General features: G+C 34.4%; 1 protein-coding gene across 5 annotated transcripts in view; it reads right to left on the reverse strand.

Annotated features, from left to right (window-relative positions):
- SYCP1 (synaptonemal complex protein 1) overlaps positions 1-23,139 on the reverse strand; it is a 146,761-nt gene that overhangs the window by 113,409 nt on the left and 10,213 nt on the right. For all 5 annotated transcript variants that reach the window (XR_008512809.1, XM_054529179.1, XM_002810393.3 and 2 more), the window contains exons 9-15: positions 13,775-13,833; positions 12,179-12,248; positions 11,509-11,582; positions 10,130-10,238; positions 2,789-2,883; positions 2,106-2,290; positions 725-792 (exon numbers count right to left, since the gene is read on the reverse strand). Coding sequence is in view for 4 of the 5 variants with exons in the window: in XM_054529179.1 (XP_054385154.1) it covers positions 725-792; positions 2,106-2,290; positions 2,789-2,883; positions 10,130-10,238; positions 11,509-11,582; positions 12,179-12,248; positions 13,775-13,833 (660 nt within the window). In the remaining variant the exon portion in view is untranslated. The remainder of the gene's footprint in view (positions 1-724; positions 793-2,105; positions 2,291-2,788; positions 2,884-10,129; positions 10,239-11,508; positions 11,583-12,178; positions 12,249-13,774; positions 13,834-23,139) is intronic.

The following is a 23,139-nucleotide window of genomic DNA, read 5'->3' on the forward strand; positions in this document are numbered from 1 at the left end:
ACAATTATTTTAATTATACAAGTATTTAAATCTAATAATAAAGCTTACATAAAGTTATGAAAATATTTTATAAAATATTTGCCAATTCATGAATATTTTTCATTTATAAAAAATATTTTTTCACTAAAATTGGAAAATATTTTATTCTTTGTAATTTTCCACATTTATAGATATGAAGATTTATGAATATGAAGCATAGGTTATTAGAATTATCTAATTACATGGCCATAAATTATAAAATAACTACTGTAGAGAATGTCTCTCTCATGGCCATGAAAGTTGTTTAATTTTAATAACACCTTACGATAAAATAGGATCACATTTTCCTGTGAATAGTACATAATGTAACACAACAAAGCAATGAAATTTCAAAATTCAATTAAACAATAACAGACATTTCTCACTAAGAATTATTAAGGTCTCTGAATCCTAAAATAGAGAAAACAGAATATCAACTTCTCTTAGTTGTATTCTGTTAGGAGCCTCAGACCTCTCTTAGGCTCCCCACACTTCTAAATAGCTATTAACTGCATAATAAAACTGAATAAAATAGTCTTTCTTAAGGTTTAAATTTTCTACCTTCAAATATGGAAATAAAAATATTATCAAGCAATCTCTACTGGCAAATGACAGAGGGGAAATTATATTTTATTTCAAAAGAGTGTTTATGATTCTATAATAAGTTAATATTATTAAAGTACACACATTATTCTCTAGGTCTTACCCAGTTCACTTGATTTCTTTTGAAGCTCCATGGTAAGTATTTTCAACCGATCTTCATTTTTTTCCAATCTTGTAAAATATATAATTTTCAATACAAAATATTATTTTAGTCAGAATTCATCTCATAACTAAAATTGGTACAATTTAGCAACGATATATCTTAGAATAGATTCACCCACTGGATTGTTAAACAGTTATTAAGTACCTACTCTGCACCATATAGTGTAACATTTTAAAATAAGATATTACTATTAGAAATACATAATTGTATATTACATTTATGTAATATACATAGATATACCTTAAAGCTTATGGTATAAGTTTTCTCTTAGCTGTTGATGATAATCAGATTAACGCATCCTAGAACTCTGAAAGAAATTGAGTATGTAACTACTATTATACTGAATTCTGCCTTAGGAACAATATAATTATGAGAACATGTATAATTTGGTTAACTTCTCTGGCTTTCTGTTTCCTCAAAGTATAAAACTGAGGTAATAGGGATAGAGGAATCTTAGGTAACCTACCATTTTAAAAATGAAAAATCACTGGATAGGTCAATCAAAATTATATAAATTAGGGGAGCTGGAAAGGCTAGCTTTTCCCTCACCATGCACAAGCAACAGACAAAAAATATTGCTAGGCCCTGGCTATGGCTTCAGAGAGAAACCTGTTCTCCTTTATCCTACCAAAGTTAATTAACCCTAATGCTAATGAAACAAAAAATAATTATCTAGGCCTCTTAACACAGCTTTATATAAATATTTCCTTAATATAGAGTAGTAAAAAATAGAGTCTTTAACACTCAAGTGTTAGAAAAACTGCTATTCAGATGAAATGAAAATACTAGTTTATTTTTTATGTAATCACATTTGTTAAACCATTTATTTAATAAGTTAATGATAATTAATTATATTAATTAAATTGATACTGATTAATTAGTTAATTTAATAAACATAGAGTAGTACTTACCTATGCCAGGCTAGCTGCTAAATTTATAAATCAGAAAGGTCTACAGACCTCAGTAAGATAAACCCTACAGCCTGGAAGTACTTCTAGGAAGCTAATAATAATCTACAGAGTCATTAAATATATCATATCACTGCATCAACCATCCATGAGTTTCTGTATATAAACTAAATTCTATGGCAAAGCATACATGAGAACTATCCTAGAGAACATCTTCTTTTACATCTTTTCCTAAGATATCTGTCTATCCAAAGAAACTTTTAAAATGTATTCCCACTTTATACATAAGAGACCTGACTACAGTTGTTATATGAATTACACATCAGTTGGCTATGCAAAGAAAATGGCATTGAATATTAAAAGTAAACTTTTTTATTCACTTATTTTAGTATTAAAAATAATAAATATTTTACCTTTGCTGTTCTGTTCTCAATAATTCTTTCAAGCTGCAGACAGTAGTTTCAAATTCAGTAACCACAAACGAATGAGCAGCTCTAGCTTTATTAGATTCTTCCATTTGAGCTTCTTTTTCTTCAGTTAGCTGACAAATTGTTTTTGTTGCTATCTGTAAATCTTCCTCTAAAGCCTTTTGAGTACCCTAAATGAAATAAAGTATAAAATAAGAGCAATGATCCAAAGGCCTTAACCAAAAAAGCTGAACTCATCTGCTTCTATACATTTACTGCCCCTTTCCCACCCTCATATTTTCCTAACTATTATTCCTCCTCCCTATCCTGGAATGCCCACCCACTACTCTTATTTCAATTCTCTGTTCTCCAAATCCCACCTATAGTTCCAGCTCCTCCAGGGAGCCTTCCTAGCCAACCCAGCCATACTGTTCTTTCAATTCTTAGAACTATTAATTTATTACCTAAACCACCCTGTTGTCACCTGTCCAGGGTCTTGTATTTTAATTATACTTTTGATGTGTTTTTATGCAATGTCTCTAAACTATAGCATTTTGCAGACTAGGATTGTGTCTTCTCTAACTATTTGAAACTCCAGGTCCTTGTACATTGTATTAGTATTTAATAATATTTGTTGACTGATTGATAGTGTGAGACTTATTACACACTAATGAGTTTTTAAATCATACCACACTTCTTTGTAATGACACTTTAATATCTTCTAGTTCTTTAGTCAAATGATGCTGCTTCTCAATTGATTGTTTTAAGTTTTCACTCTGTAATTCTAAAAGAGAAAGTTATAAATAGCTAGTACTTAGCAGAAGATATATACCAAGAAAACTATTATTTGTGACAATTAGTCTTTTTCCTCCATTAGATAATAGTCCAAAATGAGGGGGAAATATGCAAATATAGACACACAAATATTGGTCACCATCAAGCTTTATTGACTTTTCAAGACTGTTATCTCCCAATAACTCAAAAATAAATATTTAAGGATTTACATTTTTTATAATAGCAAAACACTAGAAACAACCTAAATATCCAAAAGTAGACATATATGGGATGGTATACCATGTAGCCACTGAAAGTGTAATACAAATTTTATTGATTGATTATTAATTTGGATATCATAAAATATAGAATAAAAAGAGTGAGTTTAAAACAATATTTAAACACTGCATGCAAAAGGAAAAGATACACACTAAAATATGAAAAGTAATTTATCTCCCGATGGTAAAATTATTCACGATTTTATTTTCATTATTGATTATCTTGATTTTTTTATTTTTCAAAATACTCCATTTATTAAATTATAAATAAAAGCTTTCGACTCCACTTAAGAGCCCATTTTTAATAAATACTAAGTCTCAGGTACTAGTCTATATGTTTTATATTTGTGCACTCATTTTTAAACATCATAAAAACAATAGGAGAAAAAAGAAGTTCATTATATTCTCTGAATTCAAATTATATGATTTCCTTTTACTAAGCTACCTGGCCTCGGGCATGATACTTAACCAGTCTGACTACTTTTCCCACCTGGCATATTAGAATAATGATAATTATTCATATTATGAAGAGTCACCTGCTGTTAGAATTAAACAAGATAATGCAACTTAAAATGCTTAAACACAGTGTCTAATCTATAATCAATAAATGATAACTGCTATTAAGATGACGATAATGGTGATATATGGTAGAAACTGGACCCTAATATTCATGATAATTTACAATATATTGGTCAGGCAGGCAAATAAACAATGATTGTGCTGATGGGTACTCACTAGAAGTTCTGGGAGTTTACATAGAGGGGATACCTAAGCCAAATAAGATCAGTCAGGGTTAGAGGTACAGGGAGACAGAAAAAGTTTAAAGACTTCAAGAAAGTAGCTGCTGAGTTGAAACATTTGAAAGACAGTAAGAATTAAATTAGCAAAGGTAATGGGAGTTAGGAGAGAAAAGGTCACGGGCAAGTGTAAGAGCACGTACAAAGGAAAACACAGAAGAGATAGAATGACATGTTCTGGCGTCTAAAGAAAATGTATTTTAGGAGCATAAGGCTTGAACTATAATGAATAAGTCACAGGAGATATGATTGGAAGCATAACAAGGACATGATCATAACAGGACTTATATAACTTGTTCAGAGTCTTCTGGTTCATAATTCATGAAGACCACGCAAAACAATAAAGGATGTTAAGCAACAGAAGTACGTGCCAAGTTTATATTTTTTAAATTCCACTCTGAAAAAACTACATAGGATGAAAGGGTCATTGGTCCAACTCTGGGGAAAAAATAGAAAAAGTAAATCTGGGCCGGGCCCAGAGGCCATGCCTGTGATCCCAGCACTTTGGGAGGCCGAGGCAGGCGGATTATGAGGTCAGGAGTTCGAGACCATCCTGGCCAACATGGTGAAACCCCGTCTCTACTAAAAATACAAAAATTAGGTGGGCATGGTGGTGCGCACCTGTAGTCCCAGCTACTGGGGAGGCTGAGGCAGGAGAATCACCTGAACCAGGAAGGCGGAGGTTGCAGTGAGCCAAGATTGTACCACTGCACTCCAGCCTGGTGAGGGAAATGTTGACTAATGATTGTGGTGTCCATTATGATACTATTTCTTATGGTCTGGTGATAAATATCTCCTCTGAAAAATCATAAGCACAAACTAGCCCTTAGGCATGTATGGGAACGGAATATACTGCCAGAATTTTCCAAAGATCTCCAAGCCAAAATTTAATTTGAAGTGCTCCTAAGTTTCCCCAGGATCCTAGAAAATGGAATATGCAAATTTTCTCCAGGCCTAATATACTGCTAATCCAGGCCTTAAAGAATTTCCACAAATAAAGTTACATGACCTCACAATCAACAAACACAACGGGAAACAAAGCACCATGAACAGTCAGCAAAATGAACAAAAGGCCAACTTAGATCTGCAAAGATTTCATATTTTAGAATTATTGGCTATGAAATTTAAAAGTAGGTATTATCACATACTTTGTAAACTAAAGGAAGATATCAGTAAATCAATAAAACTACTAGAAGTAATACATAAAATCGAAACTGAAAACTCCAAAGGGATAATGATGAGCTTTGTCATTTAAACACTCCTGTAAAAGGGAATAAAAATTCAAGATCAAATATTAAGAATATTAAAGCATTAAGCTCCTGACAAAATAGGAATTTGCCAGGCCAAAAATGAAGAGAAAATAGAAACCTACAGAAGTAAGGTAACCACAAAACTTGTTTGTGCCCAGAGGGCATTTGCAGACCCTGGCAAAGTTGGACTTTTGGTTTGAAATATGATGGGATAGAGAATTTAAGATATATGAAAACCCAAAGATTACAGAAGGTAGAGGGTGTCTAAGAAGTAAACTTCTGTACAATAAGTTGGGACAGTTTTGATGTCAGGAGCAAGCAAAAGTAAACCAACTCACAGGCAGATTTGCAGCTCAGATTCAAATCACCTGAGTAGTTCAGGACACCCCAAGCCTTCAAGCTGCCTTAAGTTTGTCCCAAATGGATAGAAATATCATGTACATGGGGGGAAAAAAAGCAAATCCTCCCAGGGGGATGTTAAGCAGGCCTTAACTTATTCCTACAAGTAATCTTTTTTTTCAAATAAAAAAAATGAGCACAAAGTCAAAAAAAAAAAGGCACACAAGCAAACAAGGCACTTTGACTAAAAACTATCTTAAACAAGACAGAATGAGAATTACAAACATTTAAAATTAAAAAATCAGAAAAGGACTATAAAACAGCTATGGTTTGTATATTTAAAGAAAAGACAATCTTGAAAATAAGAAGAAATAGACAACTAGACAAAGTAGAATGGCAGATTAGAAAAAGAAGAATAACATCTTAAAATAAACATCTTAGTAACTAAAAATAAAATGGAGGAATTTCATAATGTGTGAGAAATAAAAGAGAAGAAAATTAGTGAATTACAATATAGGTAAAAAGAAATTAGGATAAGGTATAGAAAGGCAAAACTGTTGAAACAGAAAAAAGATTGAGTCAAAGAAGTGTTCAAAAATTAATGTAGGTTTTTATTTTGGTTTTGGGTTTGGTTTTGTTTGGTTTGTTTGTTTGTTTGTTTGTTTTGAGATAGGGTCTCACTCTGCCACCCAGGCTGGAGTGCAATGGAGCAATCATAGCTCACTGTAACCTCGAACTCCTGGGCTCAAGTGATCCTTCCACCTCAGCCTCCCAAGATGCAACACGGGTTTTTCCTCAACATTTTTTTCTTACTCAGAAAATGAGGAAACAGAAGTAGAGCAAATACAATATCTGAAGAGATTATTGTTGAGAATTTCCAAGAAACAATAGTAACAGACAGTAATTTACAGATTGAAGAAGCTATTAAACAAAACTAAGCGTATGAGTTAACATATTATACTGTAAATGCTAAAAATCGAACATGAAGAAAACCTGAAAATCCATAAGAGAGGGAAAAGATATTACTGACTTCTTAAAATCAACAAAGTAAGCCAGGCGTGGTGGTTCACATCTGTAATCCCAGGACTTTGGGAAGCCAAGGCAGAAAGATCGCTAGAGCCCAGGAGTTTGAGACCATCCTGGGCAACACAGTGAAACCCTGTCTCTACAAAAAATGTTAAAATTAGCCAGGTGTGGTGGCATCTGCCTGTATCCCAGCTACTCAGGAGGTTGGGTTGGGAGGATCACTTGAAGGCATGATTGTGCCACTGCACTCCAGCCTGGGCAACAAAGCAAGACTCCATCTAGAAAGGAAGGAAGGAAGGAAGGAAGGAAGAATACCTTCCATGGGCTAAAAGAAATATCTAGAAATAATGTAGTGTGCCAACCTAGAAAGACATATCACGCAAACATATCCTTTATGGATGAGAATGAATAAACAAATTTTCAGACAAATGGAATTTATGACAGCTAATCACAAACATATTCTCACTAAAGGAGATTCTAAATATTCCTCTTTAAAACAGAAAGAAAATGGTCTGAATGAAAAGTTTAAGATACGAAAAAAAGAGCAAAGAAATTGAAAAAAATACATGGGTAAAATGAAATAAATATTGCCTGTATAAAACAGTAATAATAATGTCCTGTCTATAGAACTAAAACACACATATTGTAGCACTATTCACAATAGCAATATGGAATCAACCAGTGTTCATCAACAGATGACTGGATAAAGAAATATATACAAATTGGAGTACTGTTCAGCCATAAGAAATAATGAAATCATGTAAAATATGATTGTTATCTACTTAAATTTTTGATAATTAATACTCTTTAGGAACCATTATTAGCAAGTGACAAAATAAATTAGGTAATAAGCAAACATTAAAAAGGAAAACAAAAATTAGTTGATCGTAATTAATTTAAATGAATATTTCTAGGCAGGGTGGAGTAGTTAGTAGCATACCAACTCTCACGCTGGAAACAACCAGAAAAGACAGAATGACATAAAAGGACTAAATGGGCTAAGATTCTTAAAACTGCTGAAAGTGAACTGACAAAGTACAACTGACATCTGCCGATCTGGGCATAAGCAAAAGACTAAGATGCTGTCTTAAACCAGGCAGAGGCCTGTTGCTAAGGTACAGAAAAGCCAGCTTACTTTTGAGAGGTCTCAAAGAGCTGAAGAAACAAAATTGAAGACTTGAAAAACCTTATATACTTGGCCAGTTTCCTTTCATTTAGCTCAGTCTCTAACTGGAATCAGATAATCAGCCCAACACACCCCTAATTTCTCTCCAGCAGAGAAAAGACAATATCATCGGGAAGCTCCAAGATTTTTCTTATTACAATGTACAGAATTTAATTTTAAAAATTACTGGGCACACCAAAGGATAAGAACAAATGCCCAAATAGCAAAATAAAAAAGAAAAAGTAAAAAGAAAGAAAATCAAATAGTGGTTGCCAGAAGCTGCAGGAAGAAGGGAATGGAATGTTATTTTTCATTGGGTACAGAGTTTCCATTTTGCAAGATGAAAAGAGTTCTTGGATGGTGAGTTCTTGGAGAAGACAGATGGTGGTTATGGTTGCATAACAATGTGAACATACTTAATGCTATAGAACTGGACACTTAAATATGATTAAGATGGTAAATTTTATGTTACACGTATTTTACCATAGTTTTAAAAAAGAAACAATAGAAATAAACCAACAGATGAGACATATATTGAAATAAACAGAGAATAGCTATAAAATATCAATGATGAATATATATTTAAGAGGTAAAAAATGAGACTTTTAAAAGAGGAGAAAACTTAACCACAAAATTGGACTCTTAAGTAATCAAATGGAAACTTCAAAATGAAAAATACATGATTCATTTAAAGTTAAGAATTCAAAAAAAAAAAAATTCAGTAGATAGGTTTAAAGCAAATTAGACACATCACAGCCAGGATTAGATAACAGATCAGTAAAAAATATCCACACTGAACACAGAGAAAAACAAGTGGAAGATACATACCTATGGAAAACAATGAAAAGTCACTTAAATGAACACACTTCAGTGGGTATGAGTCTACAGAAATCATATAGAATTACAGTTATTTATTACTTTTTTCAGTTTATATGATAAGATTAAATATTATTTCATTCATCCAACTATTGAACTCGTATTATGTGCAAAACCATATACTGGGCACTACAGGTACAAAGATATTTAAGACCCAATCCCTCCTCAAGACACTCCTAGTCACAGGGGACAAACAGGTAATGTTTATGCCCTTACTAAGAATTTAGCCAACAGACTTGGGATGGAGAGAAGAGATTCATTTTGAGTACAGGAAGTAGCCAAAAGCATGGGGTGGGATCAAAAGAGCATAAAATATAGGTGAAGTTAAATTATTTCAATGTATCTGGAGTATATCATATAGTAATGACAGTAAGATGAAATTAGCAGGTATAGATTGGCAGAAACCAGATAATTATTTGCCATGTGAAGACAAGAGAATGTTTTGAACAATAGAAAAACAACAAATGCCATAATATCCCTATAATGCTCTGGAAGGTGCATGGTGTTTCACAAACGCTATGCCTTCTAAGTGTCCTGTCGTTAAAAAAGTTTGAAAAATATTCCCTAATAAGACAGTCTAAACATGACATAACACTCAGGATCCTTCATAAAGGGATCCAAATCTTTTACAATTTCATCTGTCTGAGTTCAATAAGATATTGCCACACCAGTCAGTTTACTAAAAATATACCCTAACATTCCTACTTCCATGACTTGCACAAGCCATTTATTCCACCTGTATTGTCTCCTCCAGTTCACTGTCTAGTAAACTTTTAAACAGTTCAACAGTTTTTCCCTAATGCCTTTCTAAAGGTCTCTCTCTGGGAAAAATTAGTAACTCTCTCCATCGTGCTCTCATATGATTTGTTCATTCAAAAAATAATTTTTGCTAGGCGCAGTGGCTCACGCCTGTAATCCCAGAACTTTGGGAGGCTGAGGCGAGTGGACCACCTGAGGTCAGGAGTTCGAGATCAGCCTGGCCAACAAGGCGAAACCTTGTCTCCAGGAAAATACAAAAATTAGCCGGGCGTGGTGGTATACACCTATAGTCCCAGCTACTAGGGAGGCTCAAGCAGGAGAATCGCTTGAACTCGGGAGGCAGAGGTTGCAGTGAGCCAAGATCGTGCCACTGCACTCCAGCCTGGGTGATAGAGTGAGACTCCATCTCAAAAAAATAATAATATTATTAATTTTGAGTGCCTTATATGTGCCAGGCACTGTTCTCGGCACTTGGAATGCAACAGTTCCAAGTCAGTGAACAAAAAAGACAAGGTCTCTGTCTCTGTGGAGCATATAGTTGAAACATTTGAAAAAGATAAGAGCATGGAAAAGGGAAAAGAAGAGTACGTGTATTTTACAAAAGCTCCCCAGGTTAATCTATTATGCCCTCCTCCAACCAAACCAACTCAGATTGAGAAGTACAGTACTAGAAAGCATTACAACAAACTTGTAATGAAAGTCAACATTTAGAACATAACAAGAGGAATACATAAGGCACATTGTATTATCTTATATAAACTCTTACTTGTCTTTTCCTCTAATTGATTAACTTTATCTCTGGATTCCTCTAGCAGAAATGTTAAATCTTTCATTTTATTTTCTTTCTCAGTGATTTGGATCAATAGTAGTGATACCTAAAATATTTAAATAATACATTATCAATATAAAAAGTTAAATATGACACCTTAACATTTATAATACCTACAATTATTTTATGTACTTGTCAGCTGGTCCACTTAACCCTCCCACCCTGGTCTCTACTCCCTGGCAGCCAATGTAGTCAGAGAACTGGCCCTATTACCTTTGTAAGAGACAGTGGCATATCAAATTGAAAAAGGCAATCTCTAAACATGGGTATTCCAGGCACAGGGATGGGTGGGGGTATATATAATGGAAAAGTCAACATATATAATGGTAAGATTCAGTCTGTCTTTGCTATCCTGCCCAATTCAGCTCCAGAATGCCATCAGCCAAGTTTATATCCACAAGCAAGAATTTAGAAACCCCCAGCAAAAAAAGTGTTACAAATAACGACATTTAGAAGTCCTCAGCAAAAACACTAGCTGGCCATGCCATCATTTTACAAGGAAGCCCAACAATCTGTAAGCTCTGCCCATGCACCTAGGACTCCAAAAAGCACTTCAGTACTTCACTCTATTTTTGTGGTTTTTATTATCCTCTCTGTACTGTGAATTAATTTTTTAAATTATTAAGTAGATATCCCTGTTAACCATATTAGAAGACATCTTGTGGCAAATTAGACAAGAAAAACTGCAAATATAGTGAGAAATAGAAGAGGATTCTATTATATATATTGCTTTCCATTTGGGAAGCAGAAGACTTGAAACTGATAGAGATGGCATAATAATAATCTGAAACACTCTTGTGAATGCCTAAGGATATAGAGTTAACATTTTCAAGTCTTCCACTACATGACATTAATATAAAAAACATCTGTGTCTTGTTTTCTTAGGCTAAAAAAGAAAAAAGAAAGACGCAACAGAATGTTTTAGTTCCTCTTCATTGGTATTATGAATAGCACATTTCAAAACAAACTGCAAAATGTAAGTTGAGTAGTCAATGATCACCTATACATTTCATGAAGTTTTTGTCTGAACAAAAGTCCTCACAAAATAATATATTTTGAGGCAATATCCTATTACCCACTGATATAAATATTATAGAAGAATAATTGATTAAAACACAAAAAAGCTAGAGTGAGTACATATTTGAGTCAATGAAAATTAAGTGAGTCTAAAGGCTAAATATTTATATATGTATAATATTAAAATTCTCTCATAGGAATTTATCATACATTCAGCAAATATAAACTTCCTTTGAAATTTTAAGTTTTTAATGAATTAGCAAATATAAAGAATACAAAGAGTTGGTTTTTTAAAACACCTGCTTTTCCTTGTCATTTATTTCCTTCTTGTATTCTTGTTCAAGGTGTTGGATTTTTTCATAATCTTCCTTTACTTTAAAAATAAAACAAATATACTGTAATGTCATAACATAATTGTATAACATTTCTATTACAAACAAAATTTAAAGTTTATTTCACCTCCTTATTTATCTCTAAATTATATTAAACTAAAAGTTTGTAATGAGCTAATATTGCTGTTTTCTTCCTTTCTGTTTAGTAAAATAGTAAATATAAATAATACCAGTTTTAACAACCTAAAATTCTACAATTCTTATATATAAAAGTTTATTCTCTAAAACACACTAATCTGAAACAACAGGTTTTAAATATATATAATATGATACATATACAATTATTTTAACATGCATACTATGCCAAGATATGTAAAAAGAGACCAAATCACATTTCTAAAAAAAAAATAAAATTAGTTTGATTTCATGAAAGATGTAGTTTTAAAGCCCAAAACCATTTTTAACAAATATTAATTCCCTGCCACATTCCACAAGATTTAGAGGGGCTTACAGAAATAAAGAAAATAGAAAATAATTGAGAGCATCAGGCTAAAGAGATGAAAACATTAATGGAATCTGATAAAAATATAAATAGCAAAACAGTAATATAAAAATTAAGTAAGATGCCTATACCTACACTTAAAATGCATTTCCAGTCTGGAATTCTCAGCTTGCACACGAAGTTCCTCGAAAGCTGTTATCATTTTCTGAAATATAAAGTTTAACTTTTAAGAATCATACTTAAATTTTTTTAAATAGCTTTCTTCAAACTATGAAAACATTATATCATGTGAATTTGTATAATGTGATCATTAAATTTAAAACCACACAATTTGGAATAACTAAAACACTGTAATTTGAATTACTTACTAAAAATGTATTAAGAGGGCCTTATGTTAGTTTCCCAGATGCTTAAATGCACTGGCAACATGTTATACAATACAAAATAGCAGCAAATGGATTGTTGGTACACCAGCCATTTACTTAATAGCATGCATCAAAATCTGTAATTTTATATTTATTTGTGCTTATTTATTTATGTCTTCTCCACTAATGTGAGGCCTCTCCCCATGAATCCAAAGTTACACTTCCATCATCTGGCAGCATGTGTTCATTCAGCATTCAACAAATCTTGCTTTGTAAAATCAGGTTAATTAATTAATTAATTACTGAGTGCCTATTATGTGCCAGGAACTGTTTTAGGCAATAGGGATAGAAGACAAAGTCTCGGCCGGGCGCGGTGGCTCACGCCTGTAATCCCAGCACTTTGGGAGGCCGAGGCGGGCGGATCACGAGGTCAGGAGATCGACACCATCCTGGCTAACACGGTGAAACCCCGTCTCCACTAAAAATACAAAAAATTATCCGGGCGTAGTGGCGGGCCCCTGTAGTCCCAGCTACTCCGGAGGCTGAGGCAGGAGAATGGCGTGAACCCGGGAGGCGGAGCTTGCAGTGAGCCGAGATTGCGCCACTGCACTCCAGCCTGGGCGACAGAGCGAGAGTCTGTCTCAAAAAAAAAAAAAAAAAAAAACAAAAAGAAGACAAAGTCTCTACCCTACTGGAACTTACAATAAAGTGTAAAAAAGAATACAAATACACAAACACACACACATACATATATCAAATAAATGCCATGTAGCTTTACGTGCTCTTCAGAAAAGTTAAATGAGGTGGATATATATAGAATAATCAAATAGAAATTTTAGATAAAGTATTAAGGCGAGAATAACAAAAAAGCAGAATGAAGTTTAGAAATGTGCATAAGATCTTAGACATAAAAGTTCTGAAAAGGGTACGAATTCAAAGAACCACAATCAGAAAGACCTTGGCAAATTTGAGAAACATAAAAGAGTGACTATAGCAGAAAAGCAAAGTGGACAATGACAGGAGATGAGAAAACAAAGGTAAACAGAAGCCAGACACAGATGAATAATACTTTATATGTTTTCAAATTAATGGTTATGTGTCACAATGTGCTGATTTCTGACAAGAGTCAGTAAATATTTGATAAATTAAGCGATGTCACTAACATGTAAATCAAAAAGCTCCTACATAACAAAACATTAATGCTTATAGTGTAGAACCTTAGGAATTTTATTAGTGATACAATAATATATCAACAAATAAATAATAATCTTTTTAGTAAGAATAGTTGTCCATATCTTTGTAGCAATCCCTCTAATTTGCTCAGAAATTCCTATGTTTAAAATACTCAGATTTCATTAACACTCACCTCAATGTTATTATTTAGATCCATATAAACTTGCCTGGTTTCTTCCCGTTCATATTCATCTATTGTTAATATAAAAATTTCAAGATTAAATTTTAAAATAAGATGTCAACAAGACGATACTCAAAATGCCTCCAGAAAACATTAAAATATTTAAAATTCTGTGTTAATGATGAACATTGGGTTATCTAAATCATTACTAGGTCTTTTTAAGTTGCATCAAAAGCTGTTTGGGTCCAGCCTGTTGTGAAGAAGCTTAGAAGTCACTGCTCCATCCTAATGACAGGTAAAAAGCTGAACAAACTAAAAAATTAACAACTCTTCTCAGATCCTTAAGAGAAGTAAAGTCGCAGGGCAAACTACTACCCCAAAATTGGAGAGACAGGCAAACACAGAGAGAATTACAACTTACCAGGGCAGAAACCCATAAGCAGAAAACTCTGTGGGAACCAGAGTCAGGGAAAGAAAACCTGAACTATAATTGACACATTGCTGGAAATTCAGTGTAAACAAATCTGAGAGATACACTCTGTGGAGGCTAGGTGTGGTGGCTCACGCCTGTAATCCTAGCACTTTGGGAGGCAGAGGTTGGCAGGTTGCTTGATGCCAGGAGTTCAAGACCACCCTGGCCAACGTGGTAAAACCCCATCTCTACTAAAAATACAAAAATTCTCCAAGCATGGTATCACAGGCCTATAGTCCCAGCTACTCAGAAGGCTGAGACATGAGAATCACTTGAACCCAGAAGGCAGAGGTTGCAGTGAGCTGGGCGACAGAGCGAGACTCTATCTCAAAAAATAAAAATAAAAAAACCTCTGTGGAGACCCAGTCATCAGAGAGGCCCCAGATTCTTGTGAGTTTAACCTTCTGGAGCACTACCAGGTTTCTCACAATGAACATAGGAAAAACATCCCCTTGTGCTTCTGACAGGAAAAGCCGTTTTGAACTACACCAATGTGTCCCGTTCTTAACAAGGCCTCCCTTGGGAGAGCAAAATCTGCTGGGAATTTGTCAAAGCCTAACTAACCTGGGGGAAGGGAAATACCCAATTCCAGACAGCTCTAGCCTTCCATGTGAAGTAAGGAAAATATCCAACTCCATCCCCCTCTAGCCATCCAGATGGAAAATGGGAAATTCCCAACTGCAGCCCACTCTACCACCTTGTCCCATCTAAGGAGGAGAAGGATGCAAGGGCTGAGAAGTATGTATGAAGTTCATAATCTGGAGGCAAAAATTTGCTAAAAAACTGAGACCTAACCACAGGTCTACAGAACACTCGTCCCCCTATACTTTACCAGCACATTACAACAATTCCTTTACCCAGTACATCATGTGTAGCTATCCAAAACAATAAAAATACAAGCATACTAAAAGGCAAAAAATACACTTTGACAAGACAAGACAAGCGTCAGAACCAGACTCCGATACAGTTAAGGATGTCAGAATTATCCCAGACCAGTAATTTAGAAAAACTATGATTGATATACTAAGGGCTCTATTAGATAAAGTAGATATCACACAAGAATAGATAAGCAATTTAAAGAGATAGGTGAAAATTCTAAGAATGACTCAAAACAAAAATGCTACAGATCAAAACCACTGTAACAGAAATGAAGGGCTTGTGGGTGGTGGGGGCTCATTCCCATAATCCCAGCCACTCAGAAGGCTCAGGCAAGATGATTACTTGAGGCCAGGAGTTGGAGACCAGCCTAGATAACATAGAAAGATGCTGTCTCTAAAAAAAATAAAACGAAGAAATGAAGGGCTTATTAGTAGACTAGACACAGCTGAGGAAAGAAATCTTTGAAGTTGAAGATATTTCAACAGAAACCTCAAAAACTCAAAGGCAAAGAGAAAAAAGACTAGAAAGAACAGAACAGAATATCCAAGAACTGTGAGACAACTACAAAAAGTATAATGGGAATACCAGAAGGAGAAGAAAGAGAAAAAGGAACATTAAAAAAATTTGTAACAATAATGACTGAGAATTTTCCCTAAATTAATTTCAGACACCAAGTCACAGATCCAGGAAGCTCAGAGAACAGAAAGCAGGATAAATGCCAAAAACACTACACCTATGCATATTACATTCAAACTACAGAAAATCAAAGATAAAGCTAGAGGAAAAAAACATTTTACCTACAGAGGAGCAAAAAGAAAGATTACATCTGACTCCTCCTCAGAAACCACGCAGGCAAGAATAGAATGGAGTAAAATATTTAAAATGTTGAGAGAAAAAACCAGCAACACAGAATTCTGTAATTTGAGAAACTATCCTTCAAAAGTGAAGAAATACTTTCTCTGACAAAAGTTGACAGAATGTGTTGCCAGCAGACCTGCCTTCCAAGAAATGTTAAAAGAAATTATTTAAAGAGAAAGAAAATGATTTATGTAAGAAATTCAGATCTCTACAAAGAAAAAAAAGAGCAACAGCTGGTCTCAGTGGCTCACATCTGTAATCCCAGTGCTTTGGGAGGCCAAAGTGGGAGGATCACTTGAGGCCAGAAGTTCAAAACCAGCCTGGATAACATAGCAAGACCCCATCTCTACCAAAAAAAAAGAAAAAGAAAGAAAAAAAGAGCATCAATGCAGAAAGAAGTGAAGGCTAAATAACTTATTTTTCTCATTCTTAATTGATCTAACATACAAGTTTGTCAAAAATAGTAATACCAATAATGGGCCAGGCGCAGTGGCTCACACCTGTAATCCCAGCACTTTGGGAGGCCAAGGCAGTTGGATCACTTGAGGTCAGGAGTTCAAGACCAGTCTGGCCAACATGGCGAAACTCAATCTCTACTAAACATACAAAAATTAGCAGGGTGTCATTGCACATGCCTGTAATACCAGCTACTCAGGAGGCTGAGGCAGGAGAATCACTTGAACCCAGGAGGCGGAGGTTGCAGTGAGCCAGGATCATGCCACTGCACTCCAGCCTGGGCAACAGAATGAGACTCTGCCTCAAAAAACAAAAAAACAAACCAAAAAAATAACATCAATGTATTAGATTATAAATGCTTATTTATGCTTTACATAAAAGAAATTAATGACAGCAATGATACAAAAGATGGGAGGAGGCCAGCCGGGCCTGGTGGCTCAAGCCTATAATCCCAGCACTTTGGGAGGCAGAGGAGGGTGAATCACTTGAGGTCAAGAGTTCAAGACCAGCCTGGCCAACATGACAAAACCCCGTCACTACTGAAAATACAAAAATTAGCCGGGCTTGGTGGTGGGCACCTGTAATTTCAGCTACTCAGGAGGCTGAAGCACGAGAATCACTTGACCCTAGAAGGTGGAGGTTGTGGTGAACTGAGATGGCACCACTGCACTCCAATCTGGGCAATAGAACAAGACTCTGTATCCAAAAAAAAAGAAAAAAAAAAAGATGGGAGAAAAGAATTATAAGGTACTCATTGTAACCTTGAAGCAGCAGAGGGTTATTTGAAAGTCGACTTGGATTACTGTAAATATATATTGCAAACTCTAGTGAAATCACTTTAAAAAGTAAAAATAGAAGTATAACTAATATTTCTAAGAAAGGAGAGAAAATGGAATCACATAAAATGCTCAATTAAAACCACAAATAGCATAAAAAGAGTAAAAGACAAAAATAGGAACAAAGAACAGGACAACAAATAGAAAAACAGTAATAAATGTGGTAGATAATAATCCAACTATATCAATAATCACTTTGAGTGACAATAGTCTAAATGACCAACTAAGAGATTGTCAGAGTGGATCAAAAAAAAATACCCAACTACATGCTGTCTATAAGAAACTCACTTTAAATGTAAAATCACATCTAGAATAAAAGTAAATGGATAAAGACATACCATATTAACACTAAGCACAAGAAAGCATATTAACACTAATCAAAAGAAAATTAAAAACTTCTACTCTACAAAAGAGAATGTCAAGAGAATGAGAATACAAGCCACAGACTGGGAGAAAATGTCTGCAAAAGAAACATCTGATAAAGGACTGTTATCTATAATATACAAAGACTCAAATATTGTTAAGTCTTTTCTCTTATTGTTGATTAAAATTCAACATTAAGAAAACAAGCAACTTGATTAAAAAATGGGCCAAAGACCTGAACAGACACCTTACAAAAGGAGACATATGGATGGCAAATAATCATATAAAAAGAGTAGCTATATTAATTTCAGACACAGCCAACTTCAAAGCAAGGAAAGTTGTCAGATATAAAGAGGGCCATTTCAAAATGCTTTTAGAGCTGGGCACAGTGGCTCATGCCTGTAATCCCAGTACTTTGAGAGGCTGAGGATGGAGGATCACTTGAGCCCAAGAGTTCGAGACCACCCTAGGCAACGTAGCAAACCCCATCTCTACAAAAAATAGAAAAATTAGCCAGGAGTGGTGGTACACACCTATAGTCCCCACTACTCAAGAGGCTGAGGTAAGAAGATCACTTGAGCCCAGGATTTCAAGGCTGCAGTGAACTATGATCACATCATTGCACTGCAGTCTAGGTAACAGACCAAGACCCTGTCTCAAAAAATAAATAAATAAATAAAAATAAAATGCTTTTGGGTCAATTCTCCAAGAAGATATAACAATTTTTAACATGTATAGTCCTAACAATATGGTGTCAAAATACGTGAAGCAGAAACTGGTAGAACTGCAAAGAGAAATAAATTAATCCACTATTATAGTTGAAGATTTCAACATCTCTATCAGAAATGGACAGATCCAGCAGGAAGAAAATCAGTAAGACATGTAGGTTGAGTGTCCCTTATCCAAAATATTTGGGACCAGAACAATTAATATATCAGATTTCAGATTTTTTTTTTTAGATTTTGGAATATTTGCATTGTCTTTACCAGTTGAGCATCCCCAATCTGAAAATCCAAAATTTGAAACGCTCCAATGAGCATTTCCTTTGAGCATCATTTTGGCACTCAATTGGATTTTGGAGTATTTTAGATTTGGGATTTTTGGATTAGGGCTGCTTAACCTGTAGTTGGATTCAATAAAACCATCAATCACCTTGACATTTACAGACTGCTTAATCCAACAATAACAGAATGCATAGTCCATTGAAGCTCACATGGAACATTCATCAAGATAGACCATATTCTGGGCCATAAAACACACCTTAACAAATTTAAAAGATTATAAATTGTACAGTATCTGCTCTCAGATCACAATGGAATTAAATCAGAAATAAATAACAGAAAGATAGCTGGAAAATCACAAAATGCCTGGAGATCAACCAAGACACTTCTAAATACCACCTGAGTCAAAGAAGAAATCTCAAGAGAAATTCAAAAATATTTTGAACTAAATGAAAATTAAAACACATATTATCAAAATCCGTGGGATACAGGAAAAACTGAGAGGGAAATTTATAGCATTGAATGCATAAATTGGAAAAGATGATCTGAAATCCATCATCTAAGTTTCCACTGTAGGCAACTAGAAAGAGAAGAGCAAATTAAATCCAAAGTAAGAAGGAGAAAAGAAGTAATAAAAATTAGAGTAAAAACCATGAAAGTGGAAACAGAAAATCAATATTTTAAAAAATCAATGAAACCAAAAGCTCGTTGTTTGAAAAGATCAATAAAATCAATAAATTCTAGCCAGGCTAAGAAAAAGAGAGAGAGGATTCAAATTACTAATCCATAAATGAAAAAGGAGACATCACTACAAACCTCATGGATGTTAAAATGAAGAAATATTATGAACAATTCTATGCCCACAGATTTGCTAACCTAAATGGAATGGGCCAACTGTCAAAAGACACAACTGCCAAAACTCATGGAATTAAAAACAGGCAATCTGAATAAGCCTATATCTATTAAAGAAATTAAGTCAATAATTAATAACCCTCCAGAACAGAAAGCACCAGGCCTGCCAGCTTCACTGGTGAATTCTACAAACATTTAAGGAAGAAACTATACCAATTCTCTACTATCTCTTTCAGAAGATAGAAGCAGAGGGACTATTTTCTAACTAATTCTATGATGCCAGCAGTACCCTAATACCAAAATCAGACAAAGACATTATAAGAAAATTACAGACAAATATCTCTCGTGAACTTAGATGCAAAAATACTCAACAAAACATTAGCAAATCAAATCCAACAATGTATAACACAGTGGCCCACACCTATAATCCCAATTCCAGCTACTCAGGAGACTGAAGTGAAAGGATTGCTTGAGGCCAAAAGTTTGAGACTAGCCTGGGCAACATAGCAAGATCCCATCTCTAAAAAGAAATTTTAAAAATTATCTGGGTGCAGTGGCACACACCTATAGTCTCAGTCACTGAGGAGGCTGAGGCAGGAGGATCACTTGAGCCCAGGAGTTCAAGGCTATAGTGAGCTATGATCACGCCTGTGAATAGCCACTGTACTCCAGCCTGGGTGACAGAGCAAGATTCTGTCTCAAAAAAAAAAAAGTACAAAAAGAATTATACAACACAACCAAATGGGATGCAGTCAAGGTATGCAAGGCTGGCTCAGCATTTTAAATCACTTATTGTAATCCATCACATAACAGGCTAAAAAATCACATGATCATATCAATAGATATGGAAAAATTATTTGACAAAATCCAACACCCATTCATGATAAAAACTCTTAGTAAACTAGGAATAGAAGGGAACTTGCTCAACCTAGTAAAGAATATCTACAGAAACCTATAGCTAATATCATACTTAATGGTGAGAAACTAGAAGCTTTCCCACTAAGATCAGGAACAAGGCAAGGATGTCCCCTCTCGCCATTCTTTTTGAACATTGTACTTAAAGTTTTAATTAATACAATAAAACAAAAAAAGGAAACAAATGGAATCAGATTGAGAAAAAAGAAATAAAAACTATTTTATTCACAGATAACATAACTGTCTATACAGAGAATTTGAAAGAATTAACAAAAAAAATCCTGGAACTAATAAGCAATTACAGCAAGGTTGCACGATACAAGATTAATATACTATACAAAAGTCAATCATTTTCCTATACACCAGCAATGAATAAGTGGAATTTGAAATTGAAAACACAATACCATTTACATTAGTATACAAAAAAAATGAAATACTTAGGTACAAATCTAACAAAACATGTGCAAGATCTATATGAGGAAAACTATAAAATTTTGATGAAAACAATCAAATAACAATTAAATCAATAGAGAACGATTCCATGATCATGGATAGGAAGATTTAATATTGTCAGGATGTCAATCTTTCCCCACTTGATCTACGGATTCAATGCAATCCCAATAAAAATCTCAGCAAGTTATATTGTGGATATCTACAAACTGATTCTAAAGTTTATATGGTGAGGCAAAAGACTCAGAAGAGCCAACACAATATTAAAGGAGAAGAACGAAGTTGGAGAACTGATACTACTCAAATTCAAGACTTACTATAAAGCTACAGTAATCAACATAGTGAGGGATTGGTGGGGAAAAAGGACAAAGAAATCAAGGGAACAAAATAGAGAGTCCAGAAATAGACCCAATATATATAGTCAACTGATCTTTGACAAAGGAGTAACAAATAGACCCAAACAAATATAGTCAACTGATATTTGACAAAGGAGTAACAGCTATAAAATAGAGAAAAGATGGTCTTTTCAACAAATGATGCTGAAACAAGTGGACATCTACGTGCAAAAAAAAAAAAAAAAAGAATCTGGACACAGATCTTACACCCTTAACAAAAATTAACTCAAAATGTATCATAGACCTAAATGTAAAATACAAACCATAAAACTCCAAGATAAATAGGAGAAAACCTGGATGATCTTGGGTATCACGATGACTTTTTTTTTTAGATACAATCCATGAAAGAAATAATTAATGAGCTGGACTTCATTAAAATTAAAAACTTCTGCTCTCCAAAAGATAATGTCAAGAGAATGAGAATACAAGCCGCAGACTGGGAGAAAATGTCTGCAAAAGAAACATCTGATAAAGGACTGTTTTCTATAATATACAAAGACTCAAAATTGTTAAGTCTTTTTTCTTATTGTTGATTAAAACTCAACAATAAGAAAACACGCAAACTGATTAAAAAATGGGACAAAGACCTTAACAGACACCTTACCAAAGGAGACATACAGATGGCAAATAATCACTTGGAAAGATTCCCATCATATGTCATCAGAGAAATGCAATTTAGAACAACAAAGAGATACCAATACACACCCCTATTCGAATGGCCAAAATCCAGAACTTTGACAACACCAAATGCTGGTGAGAGTATAGAACAACAGAAACTCTCATTCACTGCTGGTGGAAATAAAAAATTGTACACCCACTTTGGAAGACAGTTTGGCAATTTCTTACAAAACTAAACATACTTTTACCATGTGATCCAGGAATTGTGCTCCTTGGTATTTACCCAAAGGAGTTTAAAATGTCCACACAAAAGCCTGCACATGGATATTTATAGCAGCTTTATTCATAACTGCCAAAACTTGGAAGCAACCAAGATGTCCTTTAGTAGGTGAATGGATAAATAAGCTGTGGTATGTGCAAACAATGAATGGAATACTATTCAGTGCTTAAAAAATGAGCTATCAAGTGATGAAAAGACATGGAGGAAACTTGAATGCATATTATTAAGTGAAAGAAGCCAATCTGAAAAGCCTACATACTATAGGATTCGAACTACATAACATTCTGGAAAAGGCAAAATTATGGAGACAGTTAGAAGATCAGTGGTTACCAGGGTAGGGTGTAGAGAATCAACAGGCAGAACACAGAATTTTAGGGCAATGAAACTATTCTGTATTACACTATAATGGCGGACATATTTGTCCAAATCCATAGAGTGTACAATGCCAAGAGTGAACACTAATGTAAACTATGAACTTTGGACAATTATGATGTGCCAATGTAGGTTCATCAATTGTAACAAACATGCCACTCTGGTGAGGTATGTTGATAATCGGAGAGGCTATACATGCATGGGGCAAAAGCTTTGCAAACTGGACTCTGCATAAAACACTACCCAAGTCCCAGAACTATCCTTGAGTACAGCATACATGAAATAGACCCAGGGCAGCACAGCAAAGGAATTGAAATTTGAACTGATATTGGAACACCCACACTGAAAAGGCAAGACAGAACCTATTCTAAACCTAAGTGAGCTGACTCCCTGTTAGAAAATAAACAAATAAACATTCTCTAGGAAATCTGAAGCAGACTCAGATTCTCACAACATAATCCAGGATATAATCCAGAATTGCTGAACATTCAATGAACTAGGAAAATTAAGCCATTCTAAGTCTCAAATTATTAATTATTATCTAAGATAGCTGATGAGATAACCAATAAAACTAGGATCTATGGCAAAAAAATCACAGAAATGGACCCCAAGGTATTGCAGACATTGGCA

The sequence above is a fragment of the Pongo abelii genome, chromosome 1, assembly GCF_028885655.2.
Source record: "Pongo abelii isolate AG06213 chromosome 1, NHGRI_mPonAbe1-v2.0_pri, whole genome shotgun sequence".
Taxonomy (NCBI): Eukaryota; Metazoa; Chordata; class Mammalia; order Primates; family Hominidae; genus Pongo; species Pongo abelii.